Genomic DNA, 25,977 nt, shown 5'->3' on the forward strand with positions numbered 1-25,977 from the left:
TTGACAATAATATCAGTTAAGAAATACGATTGACATTATCACTTCTGCAAGGTGAAACAGGTTAACAACAGGAATATTCAACTGCAATGGTTATGAAAGTTTCTCACCGAGTCCAAGCTTCCACGATTGGAGTCCACACCATTGCTATGAGAATTGTGCAGGCCTTCCTCCCTGTTCAGTGGTTCAATTGATGTGCTGCTGATATCTACAATGCCATCGTATTCCTCATGGTCGTAATCCGATTCCACATCTGGAGGCAAGCTGTAAATTGGATCTTCCACCTCCACCGGGTCATTCTGCATGACTTCTGAGCCTATCCAGTATCTGCTTTTCAGATGTTCTGTCTGAGGGTTTCCAGCTCTCTCAGTAGAAGGAAGCAGAGCATCGCCTTCTCTGTTCTCTTCCTCCCCAGACACTGGCATATTTGGAGATGTGTCTTCCTCCGAATAATAGTTGTCACTGGTCCTGGTGCTACTGTCCTGGTTCAACAGACTTGGGCTGGGGACCGGGGGCCCTTCTTCATCAGCGGGAAAACCTTCATCTTCTTCTTCCTCAGCTAGTGGAGCAACAAGGCTGCATTCAATGTTGAGAGTTCCTTCATTGGACAGGGAGCGTTCCAGGTTTTGCACGCTTTCGTCCAGGTTCCCAAAATCTAAAAGTTCTAAGAACTCCTGTGCAACCCTAGATGCTTCTTTCTCCAGCCTCTGTATTTCTTCTTCCCGTTGCCGCTTCATCTCATTCTTGGTATTCTCACATGTAACGGAGACATGATCTGCTTTCTGTTGCCACTGCAGCTTCTCAATTTCCCTTTCCAACCGCAGAATCTCCTCCATTTGACGCTGTTCCTCTTCCCGCAGTGGATGGTTCTCCTTCTGGGTTTTTAGCACCTCCATCTGATTTGAAAATGCAAGAAAGTAACCAAGTTTCATACATCGGTTTTAGACAGTCATCAATAGATCCCAAAATTCAGGAGCTATCATAAGGGCCAAGTGGTGCTTCACTGCTCCCCTGTTCACTTTTTTAAAAATTCTAACTTTTCTAAGATACAATATGGAACCAATTCGCTAAATCCCCCTAAGCTGAATGTAATTCAAAAGATCATCACGGGTAGTGTATCTCCTTTGATACACTAGTATTTGTATGGTATTTACAAAAAAAAAAAGTGAGCCAAAGAAAACTACTGTATGAGGCCTGTTGCTCTATCCATGGTTGGAATCAATGTTTTCTTAATGCCTTTCAGCCAGCCTCAATTTTTTTTTATTACATTTATATCCCGCCCTTCTCCGAAGACTCAGGGCGGCTTACAAGCTTAGCAGTAGCCTTCATTCTATGTATATGCCTGCTTATTAGGGCTTTCACACACACCCCAAGCGGCATTATTACAAAGTCAGCTTAATTGCCCCCAACAATCTGGGTCCTCATTTTACCTACCTCGGAAGGATGGAAGGCTGAGTCAACCTTGAGCCTGGTGGGACGCGAACCTGCACTAATTGCAGGCAGCTGGTGTTACTTAAGGAGGCATTAGCCCACTGCTCCACCAATTAAGAGACAACAAACTGGATTCACTGGAATTCTCCAGTGAATATCTGGAGTGCTAATCCAATACAGAATCCCACTCAAAATTAAAACATTTTTTAAAAAATAATCAAAATCTTATTTGTAAGATTTCAGCAGTCAGATTCTGAACATAGGGTTTTAGAGGTGAAAGCAAAAGGTCTCCCTATGTGTACCACGGAGATGTTGCATTGATTTAGACTTCCGTGTAAATGCACAGAACCCAGGTCCTAAAATATGGAATCGATTTTTTGATAATTTCCTGAAATCTTCTGCGTGACTTGAAAAACAAAAAACATCCTTCTGTTGCTGGTTGGCTCAAAAGGAAAGCATCAATTGTCACTACAGTTTCAGAGGTTTCTCTCTCTCGTCAGGTAGCAGCTTTGGGTATGGTGTATGTAGATTTGAGACAAGTAAGGGCTTTAAGAGGACAAGGTTAAACTTCCCTCTCCACTTTAGCATCACATATATTTTGATTTAAAAGTGATAAACTGTAAATCAAATGTGCCCCAGAGCTACTTCAGAGAAATGCACACAGCTAACAGTGCACTCAGAAAAACAAACAAAACAAGTCAAGTAGCTTAGGGTTTTGCTGGGGATCCTGAAGAGGTAGAAAGTTGGAGAAACAGCAGGACATACCTGAGCTACCTGCAGTGCTGCTTCCAACTGCTCCTTTTTCCTGTTCAAAATAAAAATAAAAATGATTATCCAATAAAATACACAGTCTAATTTGCCAGAAATTTCACAAAGAAGTAACAGATAATCACACACTCTGTCAATTTCTAGTACTGAAAATCCGTGTAATTTTAAACGGCATGCCTGCCTTTATTATTTATGTCTTGGTTAACAGCTCTTACAAAACCCTCAAAACCATAGAATTTATCACAGCACATTTAATTAATAGCTTGGGTTTTCTGAAGGTTGAATTTTCTTAAAGGTTTTAAGAGTAGAAACTGACTGCTACGGACTGCCTGTGGCAACTTAAAAGAAATAAGGTTTGCCTTATGATGAATAACAATTCATCATCATAAAAAACATTAATAACAACTCATTCATAAAAAACATTTAGTTGAAAAAGCACTCAGGTTAAGACAGGTGAACAGCTGGATGGACATAGAAGAGAAAGACTCCGTTAAACCTATTTCCCAATTCTGGAATTAATCTGGGAAAATAAAGGGGAAAGAAAGACAGGTGCAAGCAAAGGTGGATGAGCCTTTGGGAAAAGTTGAATTTTTTGAGAACCAAATGTGGTTCATTTTTTATAGATCTCGTGGCAGAGAAACAGGCTCAGAAAAGAGCAGCTGCTGCTGCTTTGGCATCTCTGATTTATCTTTGCCTTCAGGATCACCAACCTTAAGTTGCTTTGGACCTGGAAATGGAATCTATTCATTTCACATACTATTATTAGTTTCATATAACAACTTGATTCTAGATACAGAGATTTCTTTGTATGGAGCTCCATTTCTCCCATAGTTCAAAACGCCTTTTTTGGACTGCTTCAGCTGAACCCTGGCAAGACCAAACGGTTTGGAGTGCAAGGAACTTCAAGGTTCATCCTTAGTCCTGGATGAGATGGCACTACTCCAGACAGACCCGGTGTGCAGGTGGCAGTTGCGGCTAGGAGACTGCACAACTTTGCGTTGCGTGCCAGTTGTGCTCTTTCTTCGATCAGGAGTCCTGCACTCAAGTCATTCAAGTCCTGGTCATCTCACATTTGGATTACTGCAATGCACTCCACATGGGCCTGTCCTTGAAGAGCATTTGAAAGTTACATCTGGTGCAGAATGCAGGCAGTTCTTGGGACCCCTAGAGTGGCCCTTGTTATGCCACTGCTCTGCAAGCCGCACTGGCTACCAGTTTGCTTTGTTGGTTATGACCTTTAAAGTCCTGCATGGCATGAATCCAGATTACTTAAAACAGGGGTCTTCAAACTCGGCCCTTTTATGACTCATGGACTTCAACTCCCAGAATTTCTCAGCCAGGCATGCTGGCTGAGGAATTCTGGGAGTTGAAGTCCATGAGTCATAAAAGGGCCAAGTTTGAAGACCCCTGACTTAAAAGAACCATCTCAGCCCAATGGGACTGGCTCACCCCAACCGGGCGGCAAAGGAGGCATATGCTGCGGACCCCGTTGGTCAAGAAATTCCGGCTGGTGGGATCCAGGAGATGAGATTTCTCCGCTGTGACTCCTGCCTTTTGGAACATCTTGCCCCCCCCCCCCCGTCCTGGGGGTGAGATCTGTTCCCATCCTCCTGATCTTCCATAAGAGAGATAGATGGAAGACCCAGCTCTGCTAGATGGCCTCAGGGCCCCAATGGAGGGGGGGGGTACATCACACTGGAAATGGACCAACAGCAGATCCAACCTCCATCCATCCCACTCCCTGCCCCATCTTTTAATTATAAGTTCTATTTCTATTGTTCTTAAGACTGTATCCGTTATGATTTTATTACTTTTAACATTATAAGCCACCCAGGGGTGACCTTGCGGTGAGAAGGGCAACAAATAAAATTTAAATACGTTTTTAATTAATTAACTCAATAAGTAAATCGCTCTGAGAAATGTGGCCATGGTGGATTGTACCTTTTCTTTTCCTTCTCGTCTTGCTTCCTGCTACGCTCCCTCTCTTCTCGCCATTGCCTTTCTTCCTCCTCCCTTCTAATCCTCTCTTCTTCTTGCCTCTGCTCCTCAGCTTCCTCTTTCTGCCTCTGCTTTTCTTCCAGCAGGTCTTGGTAGAGTCTGCGAGCTAGGTGCCCACGCCAGTGCTTTTGCAGGACAACGGCAGAGGCTTTCAGGCGTAAGAGAGACTTCTTCCAGAAGTGAGCACGATAGTTTTTTTGGATGGTCACCACACTGGCTAGCACTCTTCGATAGTTCTTCCTGAGTCAAAAGGCATATAAATATGGAGGTCACACCCATGCAATCACCCTTCTTTCAAAAATTAAAAAATCAAATTATTATTATTATTATTATTAAAAGTCTCCCTAGCTGCTGTTTTGCCCTGTGACATCTGATCTGAATACCCAACACAATCAAGTCTCCACGTAGACAATGCTCCAAGAAGCTATTTTGCCATTCTCCCAAACTTTGCCAAACTCCATGGAGTTTCTGCATCTTAAAACTGCCATTCATTTTTAGTTTCTGCACGTGATCTTCTGCTACGCACGACAAATGGAATAATTGGGGGGGGGGTGATGCAAAACATAACTCTCTCTATGCCAAACTCGAGTTTCTAAATCTCTCCAAATAGGGTCAAGTTCACAACTTTATTTTCTCCTAACTCACGTCGGTCTGGTTTCTTGATGTTCCCATAAAGACAAGCAAAGATTGTTATCCCGCTTGGCATCTTAAAAGGATGAAAGTAATCAGTTTTCAGAATAAAAATAAAAGGCTATGATCGACTTCATCTGCCGGAAAGTTTATTTGCTGTTTAGCAGTGAGGTCAGGTGTCCTACAGATATTCAGTTTTCTTGATGGCTAACTTGTGGAAAGCTGACAACTCAGGCTCAAATCACGTTGGCCACATGACTATGGAAGTGTCTTTGGACAATGCTGGCTCCCTGAGCTAAGAAATGGAGATGAGTTGAATACGACTGGACAGGGGAAAACCTTTGCCTCCAACTTGCAGATAATGACAATCACAGGTTCTGGCTTCAGATCCTGTCATGGATATTCCTTGCCAGAACTCAAAATCTAGAGCTGGGGATGGGTGTATATGTGAGTGGGGGGTCAATGCGCATGGATCTCTTCTGGGAATTCGTAATAGAGTGCATGAAACCTTTTTTTACCTTTATGGCGATGAAGTAGGATAAATAATAGATCTTACACTACATTCCTGAATGTTTGTGTAGAACAGAAGCATCACCTGGGCAAGAATACTTATAGGAACTAAGAAGCCGGTGCCCTTAGCAAGAGAAATCCCTGCAAAAAAAACCCCAAAACCCTCAGAGCTGGTCCCAGGAAATAGTAGCAGTGCGTTCTACAGCCCTAAAACTGTATCATGCAGAACTCTGAGAATCAAAACTTCCTTAAAATACTACTTCAATCAATAAAAATAGGTTCACTTCTCTCCTCCAAATAGGCCTTATCAAAGATATAAAGGTAAAATTTTAAAACCTGCTGAGACCCCAGGGTTTGGTTTAGTGGTTAAAGCATGCAGCTAGAAAGCAGACCACCAGTCGAAGTTTTGCCTTGGCCATGAAAGTTTGCTGAGTGATCTGGTGCCAATCACTCTCTCTCAGCCCAACTCACCTCACAAGGTGGTTGTTGTTGTGGAGAAAACTGGAGGAGGAAGGTGTGTTGGGTATGTTTGCCACTTTGACTTACTTATAAAGTAATAAAGGCAGGATAAAAATCAAATAAATATTAGTAGGAGGCCCATAATCAGACTGATATCAAACTGATGGGAAGGGCTTGGATGGAAGGAAGGAATATTTAACCTTCCTTGTTCATGCTCTCTCTCTCTACCTTAACTGTTCCCCCCACCCCAAGTGTGCATACCCAAGCTACTCCATACCAGCTCTGTGAAACAAAAACTTTTAGCAGCCCTTCCCATTCCTTGCTTTTCTGCTTTAATGGCATCCCCAATCCAGCTTTATTCCCATTCCACTTACTGTAAATTCTGCTGTAATAGTGAGCACCACATTTAAATCCCATGAAGCCAGAGAAGCCAACATCACACCTACGGTACATGGCTGTGGACTGGCAGGTGGGATGGCATGGCAGAAAATCCCATTTGCATTTACACCACCCAGAAAAAGTAAAATATTTTTTAAAAAATTAACCATATGTTGCTTATTAATGATACCATCTTAGAGCGGTTCTTTGCTTCTCTAAAATAGTGGTAGAGGTAGTCCTCGGCTTACGACCACAACTGAGTCCAAAATTTCTGTTGCTGAGACATTTGTTAAGTGAGTTTTGACCCATTTTACGATTTTTCTTGCCACAGCTGTTAAGTGAATCGCTACACTTTTTAAGTTAGTAACATGGTTAAGTGAACCCGGCTTCCCCATTGACTTTGCTTGTCAGAAGGTCGCAAAAGGTGATCATATCACCTCGGGACATTGCAACCGTCATAAATATGAGTCAGTTGCCAAGCATTTGAGTTTTGATCACATGACCCTGGGGATGCTGCAACGGTTTTAAATGTGAAAAATGGTGATAAGTCACTTTTTTCAGTAACTGTTCTAACTTCAGTTACTAAATGAACTGTTGTAAGTCAAGAACTATCTGTACAAGTAGAATAACGTGTATCATACATATGTGTGTGCAAATGTTTTAAAAGTTATTTTGTGTGACAATTATAGATGTGGTCCTAGTGGCAAAAATAGCTTTAGCAGAAAGATACATCTAGTTTAAGTACAGCAGAACCAAAGTTTCCATAGTCTTCCCTCAAATTTCAGTTGGCCTTAGACAAAAGGTGGAGCCTTGTTCATGACTGGAAACTATTCAGTTCCAATCCATTTCCAGCAATCAAGGCCATTGGCAAGAGATTGTACTAACTCTAGACAGGAAAATCAGAAACACACCAGGTTATCTATCCCTGGGGTGAGATCTCATCAACTTTCCTGGTTTAGTTTGCTTGGCAAAAAAAATATTCCTATAGATTTTGCAATAGTACATTTCCTATAGATTGCAAGCAACAGCACACTAAGTAAAGGTGTAAAAAACCCTAAAGACTTCTATTTTTCTTCTGTTATGGGGGCGGGGAGCCATCCTTATTAGTTCTATACATTTTCCCTCTCTCCTAGTTTTATCTGGCCCAATGGGTCTGGGATTTCACCCAACATTGCTCATAGGTGTTCCAGTCTTTCTTCGCAACCTTAAGGGAGTCTAAAAAGAGTTTTAAGACAAGCCTACACAAATCACACTGAATTAGTCCTAACTTTTATGTGCAATGGTGCAATCCTGCAAGATATAACCATCTATTTCTTATAGCAACACCGCTGCACCTATGAATGCAAGTGATTATCCCAATGGGCATGCAGTACACTGCAATTTGCCAGAACAAGCTGAGACAAAGCCCAGCTCACCATGGAAGAAGAGATGATAGTAAGTTAAAAATAGAGACATAGGTAAGGAGACACAGAGCAGGGATGAAACATAACCCCCCTGCTTATAACTCTACCAAGAGACCCCTGGAGAGAAACAGGAACCAGGCAGAGCTGTTATGGCCTTGATACTGAGCTGTTCTAAATCAAAGCAGAGTTTGTGCTTGCAACAATGAATGGCAGAGATTAGAGAGCCAGGGATCTAGTTAAGGGCAGCTTCATGGAGGACGAAAAATGCAACAGGAGAAAGTCAAAGGCTTAACTTTGCCTCTTAGAAACACTAGTAAGCAGGAATGGGGAGGGCAGAGGGGGAAAAAAAGTGGGGGGCGGGAGGAGAGGAAAATCCAGCACATGCAGAGGCAGCAGGCAGGCAGCAATGCCAGCCAAGCAAAGCAGGCAATACAAGCACTGACCTTGCCATGTAGCCCAGGACGTGGGCTCGGATGATGGTGGCCGCCTTCTTCAGCTCTTCTTCCCGGGCCTTTTCCAGCTTTTGTTCCAGAACCTCCTTCAGGAAAACCTAGTACCCCGGGGAGGAGTTTCGCCAAACACAAAGAGAGGAAACAGCAAGTCCCAGGCAGCACCAGCAGATCCCATGCCTGCCAGCCTGCCTGCCTGCCTGCTCAGAGTAACCAGACCCGGAGGGCTTCTTTTGCGCTCCTGCAACGGTCCCCGCTGCTCCGCCAGCCCTTCCCTTCGGGAATCAGCGCCGATAGACAAGGGAAAAGTTGAACAGGGAGTGCCAGCCCAGCCCCCGCTCTGTGCTCAAGGATTGGGGCGGAGGGGGTGAAGGGAAGGGGAGGAGAAGAGAAGGCTGCACTGCTTTTACAACTCTTGTTTAACCCTTTTCCTGACACAGCTTTAACTTTCTGAGGTAATTGGAGCTTTCCATTTAAAATTCCTAAAGCACTTTTAGGATACCACCTAAAGACTGAGAGAAGACCACAGGGAAAAAACTGGTTCAGTTATGTGAAAGATCCCATTTCAAAAAAAAAATAAAAAAAAATAAAAGAAAGAAGAGGCGCCCAAAACCAATTTCAGCACTACAACTAAATCATCCATATTTCCTTTGGCTGATAATTTCTCCTCCAAGCCAGCCTTTCCCTCGTTTTCTTGCCTGCTAAAAAGAGCTGGAGTATTCCTTTGTATTATTTTTTTCCCCCTACAATTATCCATCCCCTCAAGAGTCAGGCTTAATTTGACGTGCACGTTAACAGATGGTGGTTGCAACGTTTTATATACACATTTTCAGATCAGATTTTTAAATGGACATAAATAAAGAGAATTATATTGCAAAAGTCTTCGTGGATATTCGAAAGATGAGGTATTAAAATTCCAACTGCAGGGCCTGGAAACACAGTAATTTATTAATTTTCCACTCCTGCTTCTCATTCCTGGTTTATACAGTATTTGAAAAGTGTGTTTGTGTGTGTGTGTGTGTGGGGGGGAAGTATTGGTATTTAAACACCAATATTTTTTTATCCATAATGAAGCAATGGACTGTCTCTAAACAGTGAATCCTAGGATTCTTTGTAATGCCACAAAGAATGCAAAAGCATCTTAGAACATGTGGCAGAAGTGAGAGAATAAAAGATGGCATTGGGCCACGTTCCAATGGAGCCATAATGGTTTCTTTACCCACTCTGCTTTTGGTGACTAAATTGACTCACTGATATCTGCTCCTTATAATGGACTTTAATGTACTCAACCAAGTATATTAAGCAATAAACTCACAGAGACAAAGATAGATAGGCCTTGATATTTTGAATGTAGCATTCTTCTGGGACCAAGGAAGTATGAAAGGACTTAATGGCATACCCCCAGAACTCTACTTTGGTCACTTCCATGGCTTATCTTTCACATTCACTTAAGGTAAAGGCACCACAACTCAATTTTATAAATCCAATTGCATTTCACATTTGCTTCTTCCAGAAGCAATTAAAGAGGTATCCATTGGCATCTCAGCAACACAGCTAAGAGGTGATTTTTATGGGACTCTATTCCTCACTCTGTTTATTGAAACCTTATTTCTGTGCACTTGACTTTCCAACCCCCCTTAAGACCCTCAAGAGCAACCTGGGTTGATCTTCTGACAATGCTCTAAAACAGGAAGAGTAGCACGGCCAGAGTATAGCCAGAGTATTCTATCGCTATGTCTTATCTCCTCTTTGAAAGAATTCTGCATTTCCCAATTTGCTTCAAAATGGTGGTAGGGGGGAACCTCACAGTCGCATGTATACAGTACTGTTCCAAAAGCGGTATTGGGAGTTGAGGAGAAACCAGTATCAGTGCCACACCGCTGAATTGCATAGGTGAGTTGGATAAACTGAATTAAAATATTCAAATATTCCAGAGCCTGGGGTGGGGGCGGGGAAGGAAGAATTTTGAATGCAAACAGTGTATACATAACAAATGTTAAAGCACAGTTGTTGGATACATTATCTTGTTTATGCACCGACGTAGCAGCATTCATTTTATAAGAAAAAGAAAATTGCAGAAGAAAACCAGAAGTCCAGAGTGCGAATGGCAAAGCTGGCATTGAAGCAGAACAGGGCTTCTCTGATTAGTTGTACTTTCTTTTGATCCCTGAAAAAACTCAACCCTCCAGCATTCACAACTGGCAGCTGCTCTGCTCCTAATGAGAAATACAAAGGCCGTCTTGCCTTCCTCTTCCTTTCCTGTGCTCCACAATTCTTTACACTAATCCCTTTCCTTCCTCCCCCAAACAATTGCTCAGTATAGAAATACCCCTTGAATACATGCTGCAGGAAGCATTTCCTACTCCTTTCCCCATCCTGCTCAGCACATGTTGAAGCCAACACCCATAGTCATATATGCTGATAACTTCCCAGGGCCCCCTATTGCCCCTTAGACAGGAATCGGAACACAGCACACCTGGAAGGCTCATTGGACATGGACACGGTACCTGCGATCTCACAACACCTCAAAAACACAAAAACAAAGGGGGAATGCTATGCTTCCCTCCCATCTCACGCTGAGGAAATTACAGCCCATTCCTTAGGCCAAAACAAAGGGACCACTTTCACAAGATAAGCTCAGGACTGTTTTTAAGACCCGTTCATTTTTTTTTCTTCCAGAAACCTGAGGAAAAGACAGCCTGAGCTACAATTGCCAACTGCTTCCTTTCCCCAGTCCTATGTTGTGAGCAGCATGCAGAAATGCAGCCAGATTAACTTTTTACTTCTATTTAAGGAAATGTTTAATTCTGTTGGATCAAAAAACATAAAACAGGGTTTTACAAGACTTACTACCATACAGACAAATAGGATTTTTTTATTAAAAAGAGTGTATCTAAAGAAGTAATATGTGAACAACAATATGGGCTTATACATTATGTAAGCATTCTTACCAGAGAGCCAGGGTTGGCTGAAAAGAATCTGCTGTGCTTATAGAATGAATCTTGGTTTCCTCTCATATAATGTGTGCTGTACAAAGGGGTGAAAAATGTTTCTATAATGCTAATAGTGCTGTCTTCTATCTACAAAGTTTTGGGCAGTCTTGCTGACCTATAGATGGCCATGATGTTTGTGAATTCTGGAAACTTGTTGGTTAGTTTTGGAAGGTGCTCAGATGGAGCAATCTCTGATGTATCGAGTGGTCAAAGCTACAGCCTTAAGAAGGAAACCCCAGACAACTCACATTCCTTTCCCTCATCTGTTCTCTGCCCAAGCCTTACAAGTGCTTCACCTAGTGCAGGGGTAGGCAACCTCGGCTCTTTTATGACTCATGGACTTCAACTCCTAGAATTCCTGAGTCAGCATAGCTGACTGACTCAGGAATTCTGGGAGTTGAAGTCCATGAGTCATAAAAGAGCCAAGGTTGCCTACCCCTGACCTAGTGAAAGGGGTCATGAGAGCCAGCCCAGTATTAATCACATGGGTTTAAAAAATGTTACAGGCATCTTGAATCCTAGAAGGTATCATAGTCACATCCCATCAAACCGACATCAAAGATGTTTCTCTATCCCAATAGCACAAAAGTAAACAGTACAAATATGCTGTTCCAATCCAAATGGATTGGAAAAATATTTTGCTACCAAAAAGAGTTTGCAGCTTAAGTTTAATCTACCTGGCTTTTTTTTCCAATCCAAAGTTTTTTTACTTCTTTGTCAACTTTATGTTACTCAAAGAAGAAGAAGAAGAAGAAGAAGAAGAAGAAGAAGAAGAAGAAGAAGAAGAAGAAGAAGAAGAAGAAGAAGAAGAAGAAGAAGAAGAAGAAGAAGAAGAAGAAGGCGACTGTTGTGTGTGCTGGAATTTTGCATCTATTTTTGTGTAATCACTGAGCATTATTGAGTAAACTGTCACTGTCTGGCCATCAATATGGCTGCCTTATCTACCTGCCCATATCTTTCTTAAAATTGGGCACAGTTGCTTCTATCTTATAACTTCAGATAATGGAACAAAGCATTCAGTAGAAAGAAAAGCAATCTTTCAATCATCCTACAGTTCCTCCTCTTGTTCATTCTGCAAAGAGAAGCTTATAAAGTTGGACTTTAGAACTGCAAAAAAAGGGCTTAGTTTGTTTTGTACTAATACAGGACACTGAGACAGTCAGTCCTTTTCAGATGGTCCAGCAAAATGAAGAGTGAACATGTGTACAGGAGAGAAAGTCCTATTGTTCCTGGGGAGATCAAAGGCTAGTTGTCCATGGATCGGTCACTTAGAGCCTGCTCTTTTAATGGCTCTAAGGTTGATTTATTAACTTCAAGTGTTCACCAAGCAGAAAGATAGCCATTTCCTTTTTACTTTGATGCCTAAGGTTTCTTCTCTCTCCAGTTTGCTCCAGGCAGTCCCATCTGCAGAACATACTATAACTCTGCCTACTCCCAAGAAAAATACAATGTAATACTAAAAGAAAAAGCATAGAAACAAATTATAGTAGCCCCAAATGTCCTGGATTATTCTGATCCAATTGCTTTACAGTTTCTTCTGGATTTTGGCAACTTGGGGGGGGGGGTGTTAAAGGTTACTTGCACTGGTAAAATCTGGCAGCCCCTTGGATCACACTAGAAGGTCTTTAATGAAGGAATACTCCCTGCCCTATGGACCACAGGCTATTGCAGAGCTACTTCTTTAATTACTGCCCCACAGAATTGAGCTCCTCAGTGGTTTATTGATTTAGAACATCTAATAGTCTTAAAGAAAATGTTGGGGCAAACCTGGCACAGGGCTTTTGTAGGTAGGAGAGGCCTTAGTTGGGTGGAATAAAGAAAGTGATGCAGGAATTCTTAATTGCACTTAACTGGCCTTTGTCCTAATTTTAATAGTCAGCGTTCTATTTCTTCTGTGATATGATCACTGGTAGACATGCAGCATAGAGCTGTGCATAAAATGGATGAAAAGTGCCTTGTTCTATATGTTTCACACATGACATACAATTATGGCTTTGGTGTTTAGCCACAAAAGATTCTTAGTCCACCTAAACCAAAATCAGGAACTTCTTGTTCTGGGTTTTAAGCAAGACAGTTTCTGGGCAGATCTGAGGGACAAGTAGGTCAAAGCTCCCCCCCCAATCCTCTTCTCAATGACTTGTGTACCAGCCCGCGAAACGATTGTCCCACTGTCTTCCTTTCCCTTTCTTCTCTCCTACAATGGTTTCCAAATGCAGCAGACTCCAACTTGCCACATCAACTAGTCCCTCTACCAATCATCTCAGGGCTTTCATTCCACTTCCTTTGCTACACTTCATGTCATGCACAGCACAGTCCAACCATTCATCTCCTCCTTCTTCTGCCAATCTCCCCAGAGTGTTTTCCCCTGCCTATCACTGCCAGCTTTTCAGCACCCTCAGTATTTAGACCTGAAACACCTATGACTGGATCTGAGTCTGGACCAAATATAGATGTTCCATATCCAGATAAAACATGCAACAAGTATATGTTGGTCTAGTTATGGACCACCTGAACTTGACAGTACCAGGCCCAGAATGATTTATATACACTGAAGGTTCTGCACATCCTTAATAGAGAGGAAGTTCTGTATAGTGACCCTGAAAAATAGCATATTATTCTTTATTTCCATTCAATACTAGTGTATTACTCCAAATAACAACGAACGTACTGAAACTCAGCAGGCATTGCTCATTAAATTTCTGGCTTATTTATTCAGTCTGATTATTATTTTTTTAAGATTAAGAATCAAAAAACACATTTCACCAATGCCCAATTTTACAGTTGCCCACAATTCTATAGTTGCTACAACTGGAACACGGCTCCAAATTTTAGTTCTGATTTTATTTATTTATTAAACATATATAGCCAAGGGTTGCTATACTGATTAATAATACAAAGCATTTGTCTTCATTTTAACTGGGCTGAAACCAACTTTCCTAGCTCCTTAGATGACAAAGGAATAGGTAGACTAACAGTGAACATTTATCCAACAATTCATATATATGGCAGATTTCCAATCCTTCTCTTGGATTAAGAAATCCAAGCATTTCCCTAACTGTTAATTTAGACTCTTCTAAAGAGATACCTTTGCAAAACCTAACCAGGACCCTATCGATACGAACTTTATCTTGAGATAAGACCAATTCAGTTCGTGGAAGACAAGGAAGCCATCCATGGTAAGCTCTTACTATAGCTTCCCATGGAAGGCTGCTTGTCTTCCACAAACTGAATTGATTTTGTATGTTTTTTTAAAAAAAATCTTATGATTATGGGCATTCTACCCCCTACTTTCCAGATTTCTGCTCCAAACAGAACACTCTTCCTATTGCATCTAGTAATCTACATCCTTTTTGTAAAATTTCCTAACTGACCCCATTGTCTTAGTTGCATTTTATCACTGTACTTTGTGTCCACTCTCCAAATAATGTTTTATTAAATACGTTGCAGTCGTTCCACAACTCTTTAAAAAACTGGCTTTGCTCCAAGGCCTGAGGATTGGGAAGTTTATGAGCCCCTGGTGGTTCTTTTTGTTAGATTTTGGTAGTGTTGTGTTCTTCCTGGATATACACATATTTGTTCTCTACTTTATTATTTCTTGTTTTTGAGATGCCAGCTGCCTGGACTTGTCTGAAAGTCAGGCAGCCTCCAAATTGAATGAGTGAATGAATAAAATACTATTTCTAGATATTTATACTGTTTATACTGTTCAGTAATGACTGAAATATTTGGAGTCATTTCCCCAAACTTCTCTTTTCTGCACTTTTTTCTTTTACTTTTAGTTTGCATTTAACTTTTTTAATTGTAACATTCTTATTAAAAAAAACTCTCCAAAAATCTTTTTGCGCTTAGCTGAGGAACGGAAGTATCAGTTTAAATACAAACATAGGCACTTCAATATCCTTCCTGACCTTAATCAACATTCAGCAGAGAATGAATTTCACTAGAAATGATGTAAGAGTCAACTGATTTTGAAAAAGAGCAAAATCTGGGAAAAATTGGTGCTCCAGTGCATTGTTGGACCCATTTAGTTCATTCTCTGTGGATGTTTAATAAATTTAAGTGCTTGCTGACTTATATGACAGGATGGGGGGGGGAACAAGATAGGAAGAGAACAGATGGGAATCAAGAGGCTATAACATGCAGGACTAGAGGAGTAATGGGTTAAAACAGCCTCTACACACTGTCCCTGAACTAATGATTTTTAATGATTTTTTAAATATATATAATACTTTACGCTTTATACCAGGGGTAGGCAACCTTGGCTCTTTTATAACTCATGGACTTCAACTCCCAGAATTCCTGAGTTATGCTGGCTCAGGAATTCTGGGAGTTGAAGTCCATGAGTCATAAAAGAGCCAAGGTTGCCTACCTCTGCTCTATACAGTGTTATCAGCTAAGCAATCATACCCAGGGACCCCATGCCAATGCACTCTTGAGCAGAACAGCAGGGTGCTTGTTATCCTTCTCAAGAGGCTTGCTGGGAGAAAGAAATGAAGATATATTCAGATTTCTGTGATGGAAAACACGTGAGACTCAGCAGGTCCACAGCCCAGCTAGGTCAAATTTCTAAAACTACGGTAATAATCATCATACATGTAGGTAACTGTGGACAGTATTATTATGCAGCATTTCCCAATTTACCTTTTTGGGGAAATAGATTTTACCTTGGTTTTCCCCAGCTTCCATTCTCTCTCTGTGTTGTCATACATCTGCAAAAAGTTTGCACATGTGTTTTTTGCACTGTCCGGGTTGCTCCAATTCTTCAAAAGCATTTTGTATCTGCAATAACCAAACAAATGCTCTTAATCAGAAACAGGTGCAAATCAATAAATCCTAGCATTAGATGCAATTAGCGGCTCTCCTATACTAGTTTTTGCTTCAGAGTTGTGGTAGAACAAGAGGTTTTTTAACTAGCTCCATTAACTTTTCCAAACAATACAAGTGGCATCTGGGAAGAGGAACTGCAATAATTCTTAATGCTGCAAAGCATTACACATATAAAATGAAATTTAACCTGGTTGCAGAATAATAAATTCAGTATGGTTTTCAGGGAGGTGGGGAAGGAAAGGACGTTTAATTATTTTCCATACTTTAATTAAAAATAGATACTGTACATAAATGCCTCTGAACAGATAAGAAGAGTATAATAGTGCATGTGATCATTAACTGGCTTTAGGGAAGAAAAAGAGATAGGTTTGCTGAAACCCATGGGACAGAAGTGGTTTTCTTAAGCTTCCTCTTCCATAGAAGCCAGTCATTAATCTAAACAATTATATTTGATTTCTCTGCAACCGCCCCATTCCTAGGAAATGCGCTGTCTCTACCTGCAGAGGAAATCTTGACAAAGACGCCGCACGGGAAAGCCAGCTCTCCGAATCTTCACTGTCTCTAGCATACCTGAGTATCGCAGCTGTTTCAACACAACATCTGGGCTGAAGAGATTTGGAGCCTAAAGAACAGTCAAGAATAAACCAACCAAATGTGAGAGATGGCAGCTTAGGTGATTTGCTTGTGTGACAGGTGGATGGCAAAAGTCATTCTTGGCATCTCAATTAATTAGTTCTGCATGCACATACATGTACAATGCACACACAAGCGCACACAGAGGAGATGAATTAGATATACAAAACAGTCACTAGGCTTAAGGAAAATTTTTAAATGCAAGATTTATCTCCCAATGTATTACAAGAGGAAAGGCATTAAAAGAGTATTTGTGTTGCATACAGCAGCTCTTTTAGAAACTGCCCTTTCCTTCTGTATCTATTGTGCTAATCCTGGACACAAACTTCTTCCTTCTAGGAATCCAGAATCCCTCAGACAAGGAGAGACACCCTTTCCGGTCAGCAAAGCTTCAACTCAGCTGCCATTGAAAATCATGGTGAATCTCCCTCCTCCCTTCCCTGTTCATCCGGCATTCCCCACCTCCAGAGCGTCACCTTTTCCAGGTTTGGTTTGATGCAGCGAATGAAGAGTGGGTTGCAAGTGCTGAGAGTAGCCATTAAGGAATGTAAGGAGTCCTGGAAAAGAGCAGCAGATGTTACTTCTCTGGAGAAATTCATTCTCAGGACCAGATTTGCTATCATTCTCCAATGCCTTGGACACATTTACAATTCTGATGTTAAAAAAAATAAAATGAGAAGATGAAAACAAATCTACTGAGCATTAGCTGTCACATGGTCCAATATTTCCTACAGCCGATGCTCAGCCATGAAAAGCGTGATGAAACTGCTATAGAAGCACAATTGCAAAATACTGAAACATCTTTTGTGATGTCTACAGAAGGATTGCATTGCATTCACTGGCTTATCACATCTCCTTTCGCAATCCTTTAAAGTTTTTGCAGCTTAAAAAAACAAAATGAAAAAGCGGAGCCTGAAGCATAGAAGGTGCAGGCCTACAATCTGAATCCTCATCTACCTTGGCGGTGCACCTCTTTGATTTACTGGATTTGAAGAAACAAAAACATATCTACTGAGATGTTTCTACAAGCGCTTTCGCATGCACATTCATGGGCCTCCTGCTCCTACCCTAAACTGGGAGCTGACAGTTGGTCTGCGCCTCTGAGTTCCCAACTTCAGAGTGTCTTCACTGTTGCAGCTAGAAACTCTTTCAAAGAGGTCATAGATGAAATCCAGCCTGTGTGGAAAGAGAAATATAAGAGAAAGGAAAAGACGCCATGGAACACTAACTTCTAAACCAGGAGCTCACGTGCTGCTCTGCTTCTGCTGTCTTAAACCAGGAAATGGATCCTTCTTCCCTAGTGATAATATACGAATCAAGAACGTCTTTGTGAAATGCTAGAACTTAAGGGCAGATAAGCACCAAGACAAGCAGAGACATCTGACCATCCATAGGAGAGCTAGCCCTCCAGGAAGTATGAAGAGGTTCTGGAGGTCCAAGGTACCCAGCCTACTAAAATGGCCCAAGTGACTGCTAGAAACCTGTGCCCACATCCCATTCCAGCTACATTATTGAGCACTCAAGGAGTGGCTCTCCCTATGCCAGGGGTAGGCAACCTTGGCTCTTTTATGACTCGTGGACTTCAACTCCCAGAATTCCTGAGCCAGCCATGCTGAGGAGAAAGAGAGAGGCTTCCATGCTGAGCCATGCTGGCTCAGGAATTCTGGGAGTTGAAGTCCACGAGTCATAAAAGAGCCAAGGTTGCCTACCCCTGCCCCATGCAAAACAAAACAAAACATTAGCATTAGCAACTTAATTCTGTTTCACTGTAAATGGCTTTAACTTCTTTACCTGCTATCCTTCAGCATGTTTAAAATGTCATCTCGAAAGGTATCTCTATTTTTTTCCAGAAAGCCTCTCACATCGTAGAGGACCTATAGGTAACAATTTTAGACACAAATAACCAAATTTGCCATGCGTGGACGCCCCCCCCCCTTTTTTTTGAGCAAATAAGACTTGACAAGAAAAAATGGCTGAACGATTCATTTAGCTGTCCAAAAGACTATCAAAGCAAATGGAGATCTTTTTAATCTCATTCAGCTGCAGTAGCCGAACCAACACAGAGAGCAAGATTGGGACTAAGGAGAACCAGATTCAAATCCCAACTCAGCCATTAGGCTCACGATGGTACTCTGAACCACTTGTTGCTTCTTAGTCCAGCCCACCTCAATAAATTGTTGTAAAGGGAAAATAAATATGGGGGCAGGTAGGGAAGATGACGCGTGCCAACATGCTTCCTCAAAGGAAAGGCAAAATAAACATTTGCAGGTAAATAATTCCATAGCTCACCAGTTGTTTGACAAGCTGCCCTGTATTGACCATGGCCTATTTTCAGGCACTAATGGCCAAAATCTCATCACAGAACCTGCCCAGGTGTGCAATACCCAAAAGCCACTTCTTCCAGAATAAAGAACCTGTGGCTTGAAGTACTCATTATGGCTATGGTCCCCAACCTGGTGCCATCCAGATACATTGGACTTTGATACCCACAATCATCTAGTCAGCACAGATGCCAGATCAGGAAGGGCTGCCTAGATTACACAGTCTCAAAGCAGGGAGTGTAGCTTGCACATTGTTGGACCGTATGTCATCTTCAACAGTTAATGAAGATATGAAGGGCAGGCGTATAAGCCCCGAACACCAGAGTGTGTAAGAGCTTCTAAGCTACAGCAACACTAATATGCACTCTAGCCCTCAATAAGCCTATTATTAGCTCAAATTAAAGAAATCTGAGACACTCTGGCTTTTTGCCCACTGCAACCATAAAAATGCCTACTTGGAATTGCAGGCTAAGACCTTATTGTTCAAAAAATCTTGAATACTGCCAGCTTCCTCTCAGCTATAAAGCTAAAATGTACCTACTTCTCCAGCATAATGTTGTATCCCAAAATGGAAATCTGTCACTCGAGGCTTCATGTAATATTGGTTGTTCTGAAACAAAAGTGGGGGAAGTACATTTGTTATCACAGATGCACCCGAAGTAACATTTTCTAACCAAAAACTTCGCAACACCACAACCTGCAAACAGCAGCACATTGCAGAAATGGTGCAGGGCCACTTATCTAGGCACGGAGTATGCCATTTTACTGAAGGAGAATGCCTCTAGTTACCATGACAATTTAGCCAAAAATAGATCACTGAAGGAAGAAACATGGCAAAGGTCTCTGGTAGCAGAATTCACATTCTGAGGAGCCAGGATGGATCTTTCTGGATCAGCGTTTCACAACCTTGCCATTTTAAGATATGTGGACTTCATTTCCCAGAATTCCCCCAACCAGCATGTTCTAGATAAATGCTTGTTTCCCTATAAACTGTTCATCCATTTTCCATCTAATTGGATACGCATTCCCTTCTCAATTCCTCAGAACATGTTCTTTGTAAAGTCCACTTCAAGTCTTTTAAATTTTACCCTTAATAAAATAAACCAAACAAGGAAATCTATCCTTGCCTGAATTATTAACCTAATTTTAACTTCCACCCACTGCATCTTAGCTGCTTTTCATTTCTCAGGGTCATTTGCTTAAGAGAGAACTCTGTTTGCGTTGCTCTGAAAAGAGCTAATTGAGCTTTATCGCCTGAGCAACCTTTTTATCATATGACAGAGCTAGTGTAGAATTCCAGCCAAGGAAAACAGAAAAGATGAAATGTGAAGTTCAGGTTCTGCTTGATTTCTCCTCCTGCACCCTTTTTAAAAATCCACATAGTTCTGATTATGAGTGAAGCCAAAAACAGCCAAGCTGAAAGGGAAGAAAGTTTAAAATGTTGAAATTAAGTATATTATATACCTGGAGGGTTTCTCTTTCCATTAATTACAGTATGAGTGACATTTTCTGAACTTTGAGACTATACCCTTCAGAATACTCTTATCTCCTCCCTGGCAAGTGCTCTGAAGTAGGGCTTTTTGCCTGACTTTCATTTTTCTAATGAAACAAGCAAACAATCAGTGAAAGTTTGCAGATCTACATGTTATCAGTGGGCAGCCTCTGAGGAGAAGCAACTCTGGCCTCATCACAAAAGTCCCTTCACAAAGTGTCCAGCCAGTGAGCCAAAATAGCTTCCCAAGCCAGGCCTGAACTGCCTATCTCTTCTCTGTTCATCAGATACGTGGAATGAAGATACAGAACTGGTTCCTGTTCAACATACACTATAATACCTAGGTTATATTAGTGCAATACACTCTAACTTTGTAGCTATTTATAAAGAGTAAGCTGCTTCAAAATGCAGAGGACAGGCTACTTGCTGATGCCAGTCACAGAGATAATTCTAGTGACATGTTTTTCCTAAGGCCAATTCCAGATCTGGTTTTGAAGTTTTATAGCTCTGAATGAGTCCAATGTAATTAAATAAATGTTTCCTCCTTAATATTTCTCTTATTTTGTTCATCCCATTAAACAGCAGAGCTTGAGTTGCCTTTCTATTAAACCTTACCTTTCAAGAAACTCTGGTCTGATCCTTCCTTCCTTCCTTCCTTCCTTCCTTCCTTCCTTCCTTCCTTCCTTCCTTCCTTCCTTGCTTCCTTCCTCCCTCCCTCCCTCCCTCCCTCCCTCCCTCCAGTGTTTATCTCAGTTCTTGAAATGACTGAGCCCAAATTAAGCAGCTGAAAAATGCAGTGGTGTGTATGCATGCCTACTTACCCCATGCTGGTTGTGCAGTTTTTCCAAGAGGGTGCTGTCTGTGCCTTTGGGGAATCTACTCTCCTCGTTAACTAACGCCAGCAAGCCAAGTTTCTGCAATCACATTACAAGGAGAAAGGTAGACCCTTCACCACAAACGACATAGTGGATTGCTAAGCCAAAGGGGTACTAGAGCTTTAGAAGAGCAAGATAGATACACTAAAATGGATCATTCTGGGTACTGTAGTCAAATCTTAATTCTAAAAGAGTTTAAAATTGGCTAAAAATAGTTGGCTAAAAACCATATTTTCACAGTTGTATTGCATTTGACCAAGCACTCTTACCATGCTGGGAGTGAGGAGTAGCCATAAGAAAGTAACAATCCAAGTTTTATCCACGTTGTTTCAAATATATATTTTTCTTTTTTTAAATGTAATTTTCATTTTAAGATTTAATTTAATTTTTTTTTAAAAAAAACTACAGAAACAGGAAACAAAAGGGTAAGAAAAGAAAAAGTGAAAGGTAACAAAAGAGGAAAAACTATCTAAAGAAGTTACTTCCAAATTTCTATGTGGTAGTTACAAACAGAATGAATGCCATCTTCACCCTTCTAAGAGGTCAGTGTTCCCTTCTTCCCATAAAAAGATCTTTTGAATAAATAAATTCTGAAATCACCAGTTCATCTTTATACATTTTCAGCAAAAAGTCCATAAAGAGTTTACGGTCTTTTTTTTTTTATAAAGATTCGATTGATGTTTCAATGTGCAATGCTCATTATGGTTATTTTATGGAGCATTCAGATGACCTCATCATCTTTCTGTCATCAACGTGTGCTTCATTTTCTCTCCATTTGTGTTTTCTCTTAATGGGGATGTTTCACTTTGGCAGAAACACCCAAAACAGAACAGCAAACCCTGAAACGTACTTCCATTTTATAGATTTGAGCACTCGGCTGACATAAGCATTTGAGGCTTATTTCTTGTTCCACTCCCTCTCCTAAACACCCAGTCACGAACATTTGCATAACTGCATTTCATCATTCCACCAATGCTGGAATTCCAAAATGTTGATATCCCAAAGGACCATTCTGAAACCAGCTCCATGCTTCTCCTCTGCTTGGTTTTTTACTTTTCTCTTTTCAAAGAAGAAATAGCTTTGCTACGTTTGTTGAGAGATAAGAAAGCATATTTACCCAAAATATGCCCAAATGATCATTCCAAATCTGAAGAGCAAAAACGAATAGGCAAAGTTTCTGCAAACCTTTTTTTATTAATGATTTTCAAGCTGCTGTTATCTAGAGGCAATGCCTTTTGCGTGCCCATCTATCTTAGTAACTCAGGAAACTTGTTACTAAAAATGTCATTGCAAAGATCAGCTTCTAAATTTAATTTGGTTACTTTAGGCCTCCTCCTCCTCTACTTCTTCCCCACCTTTAAATATACATAACTCAAGTCAGTGAACATACTTAATATTATTGCCTATTTTCAACTCCACAGCAACTCTCCACAGCAACTCTTTGATGATTGGGCTAAAAGAGTCACTAGCACAAAGTCAACCAGCCAGTTTTCATGTTAAGGAAGACCTAGAACTCAAATTCTAGGTCTTCGGACCCCTGCCAAACCTACAACCTGCACTACGAATATTCTCAACAATCTCTATTCAAATTCTAGCCTAACACCTGAAGCACTGCAGCAAACTGGCTCTCTTTTTGGCTTATGGCATGCCACTCAAAGGCCAAGTAAGGCTTTGGAATACACTTATTGCTTAGGCTGTTAGCCTAGATGCCCCCAATCTTCTGGGTCTTCCGTGAGTCATGTGTGTGTGTGTGTGTATGTGTGTGTGTGTGTGTGTGTGTGTGTGTGAGAGAGAGAGAGAGAGAGAGAGAGAGAGAATATGTGAGAGCTTATTGTTTCCTGCTGTTTTCCAACAAATATATAAATGCAATTTAATTGTTTTAAGTATTAACATTTCTAATCCTCTCAGCTGAATTTAAATATTTTGTTGTGCTCATTCCATTTTAAGAAGGGGGGGGGAAGGAAAAGCAATACAACTCCAAAAAAAAAGCCACAGAAAAAGACAAAAAAACAGTCTGGAATTACAAATATATTTCAAGTTCATCTGATTTTATAAATATTTGACAGGGGAAACTATATTTTCAATGGTCACCAAACCATTTTTTTCCCAAACGGAGAGAGAATGTGATGTTTTAAAAAATATAGGGAATATAGCCAACAACCTTCTGATTTTCATTAGCTGCCTGGAACAGAGATTCACTTGTAAGGGAGAGGTAGTAAACAAATCACATATTAAAAATGAAAGTGAAAGCAATCTATCTAGGACCCTCAAGAACGCAAGACTGTAATATGCTATGCATATATACGTAAGTCCTCAACTTACAACCAATCACTTAGCATTGTTCAAAATTATAATGGACTTCTCTGGGTGTACTTACAACCCAGATTCAAATTTCTGATGGTTGGGGGTGGTGGTCATATGACCACATTTTACAATGGTTTTGCCAAAAACCAGTATTTATTTCCATTTTTTTGGCAAAACTGTGCCAATAGCGAACATTAGTTTACTCAATGATTACAACATTTATTTAAGGTTGCAAAATTGGGTTGGACATGTGAGGAAAGCAAGATGTATTACCAAAATTAAAGTATTACAATATCTCACTACTCTTACTTGCTTTAGTTATTTATTTGTTCATTTGATTATTTGTTTGTTTATTTATTGACCACCCCACTCATTAAAGTAGTGCTAAATGGCTCACATATTAGGGTAAGAATAATCACAGAAAACAGAAGTAACAAATAATAATATTAAATATCCAGCTCAAACATTTTAAATTAACATGATAATCACCAGGGAATAAATCATTACATCTTACCCCCAACTTGTTGTAAGAGCCAGGTTTTTGCAATTTATATAAGGCCCAAAAGTTGGGGCCATTTGAATCTAAGAGGAGATCATGTTCTACAGGACAGGTACAGCTACACAGAAGGTGTGTTTCCTAGGTTTCATAAGGTAATAATGCCTTACAGGTAGGACTTAGAGCTTACAAACTCTGTCACACTTTATCAATTGGCCAGAAAGGAGAAAGTTAATCCTATAGTTAAGTAGGCTGTAAGTCATGTGAGACTTTATAGATGACAACCAATACTTGAACTGCACCTGGAATGCCTCTGGTAAACAATGCAGCTTCCAAAGCAAAGATATTTGGTGGGCAAAGTGAGGAACATCCATAACTGCTCAAACAAGTGCATTCTGGACCAAATGTACCTTCCAGGGGTAGTTCCATCTACAGCATGTTGCAGTGGCCAAAGCAGGAGGTGATTAGTGCATGAATCACTTCACTTCCCAAATATATTTTTAATTTGGCAAGCCTTATTCTCTGACAAGGTTTAATATTATTATTATATTATTTCATCAATAAATTAAAATAATTGTAGAAATAGCAATAGCACTTAGACTTATATACCGCTTCTCAGTGCTTTACAGCCCTCTGTAAGTGGTTTACAGAGTCAGCATATTCCTCCCAGCAATCTGGGTCCTCATTTTACCGACCTCGGAAGGATGGAAGGTTGAGTCAGGGGCAGAGTTAGCCTGTAATATTGCATTCTAACCACTGCGCCACCAAGGCCCTTGGGTTGGCCTCTTTTTTTAAAAAAAATAAAAAAACTAAATAGTTCAAGTTGATTTGGTCAACTCCCAACTAGACTCAGATGAAGTGGACCATTTTATAAATTATCAATTTGGAGTCTGAACCAAATCTTGTGGCCTATGGATGTCCTTAACAGAAATGTGTCCTTTTATTCCAGTTCAAGGCTAAAGCATAATTTAGACATTAAGACTTGGTGATCCTTCCATCCTTACCCACCCTACCTATTGAGAAGGACCTACCTTCTCAATAAGATCTAAGCATTCTGCATTATCCATCCAATCAATGGCTTCCCAGATTATTCCCTCTCTGCCAAAGAAAAATACAAAGCCAATTAAACACTCATTTGCAGAGAATGGTTAAAAGCACAAATCACTGCAGTTACAGAAGAAAGAGAAAAACGAAGGAAGAAAGAAGCATCAATGTATGTAAAACTTCCAGTCAGTGAAGAAATGGGTAATACTGTACCATTTTCTTAATACTCTTTCCCAAGGTATTGGGACCAAACACTCTTCCTCCTTTAATCAGCTTTCTCATCCTCTAGCTGAAAGGAAGGGTTCTCCTAATCGCCAGAATGAGAAATGAACATAAGAAATATCCCCAATGTCTGACAGTCTCATTTTTCTACCTGTTGTACTCAAGCTGCTCCAGGGAGAAGATATGCTTGTTGAAGTACTCTTGGAGCTTCTCATTTGCATAGTTAATGTTAAACTGTTCAAAACGATTTACCTGTCCATGAAAAAAGAAACCAATATTAATTCCTTTCATCTTGCTCTGGGCTGGGGAAAATCCTATTTCCCTCAAAGACCGCGAAGAACTGGGGAAACAAGGATGGGGTGGAGGATGTGCTTAGACCTGTTTTTATCAGCCTGTGCCCTCCTAGAATGTCAACTGATGCAAGTCTTGGCACAAAACTTCACAAAACATAGAATGTAAGATAGAAAACAAAGGCTGTAGTAAGGCTTGAGGAAGACAAAAAAACCCCAAACAAACACCAAACTCCTATGTGTGCTTAAGGCAACATGCATGCACATGTGCATATATACCCAAGAGACTTCTATTATAACAGACTATGTATAATAACCTTCCGTCTTCCAGATTTATTGGGATTTCAACACCTATTAAACCCAAGCCATCATGTAACTATGGCTATATTAGTGACAACTAGCATTTGTAGTCCCAACATATCTATAGGAAGGCTGGGATAAATATTCATGCTCTTAT

The 25,977-nt window shown here is 40.7% G+C and overlaps 1 protein-coding gene across 1 annotated transcript in view; it reads right to left on the reverse strand.

Moving 5' to 3' along the window:
* LOC308659413 (unconventional myosin-X-like) overlaps window positions 1–25,977 on the reverse strand; it is a 107,176-nt gene that overhangs the window by 24,216 nt on the left and 56,983 nt on the right. Inside the window, exons 13-25 of the mRNA XM_081312988.1 lie at window positions 25,382–25,482; window positions 24,996–25,062; window positions 21,111–21,203; window positions 19,339–19,407; window positions 18,268–18,350; window positions 17,544–17,652; window positions 16,953–17,033; window positions 16,341–16,465; window positions 15,681–15,795; window positions 8,018–8,124; window positions 4,138–4,434; window positions 2,194–2,233; window positions 108–893 (exon numbers count right to left, since the gene is read on the reverse strand). Of these exons, the coding sequence (XP_081169114.1) occupies window positions 108–893; window positions 2,194–2,233; window positions 4,138–4,434; window positions 8,018–8,124; window positions 15,681–15,795; window positions 16,341–16,465; window positions 16,953–17,033; window positions 17,544–17,652; window positions 18,268–18,350; window positions 19,339–19,407; window positions 21,111–21,203; window positions 24,996–25,062; window positions 25,382–25,482 (2,073 nt within the window). The remainder of the gene's footprint in view (window positions 1–107; window positions 894–2,193; window positions 2,234–4,137; window positions 4,435–8,017; window positions 8,125–15,680; window positions 15,796–16,340; window positions 16,466–16,952; window positions 17,034–17,543; window positions 17,653–18,267; window positions 18,351–19,338; window positions 19,408–21,110; window positions 21,204–24,995; window positions 25,063–25,381; window positions 25,483–25,977) is intronic.

This window comes from Vipera berus (genome assembly GCF_964194415.1).
Source record: "Vipera berus genome assembly, chromosome: 1".
In the NCBI taxonomy this organism is placed as follows: Eukaryota; Metazoa; Chordata; class Lepidosauria; order Squamata; family Viperidae; genus Vipera; species Vipera berus.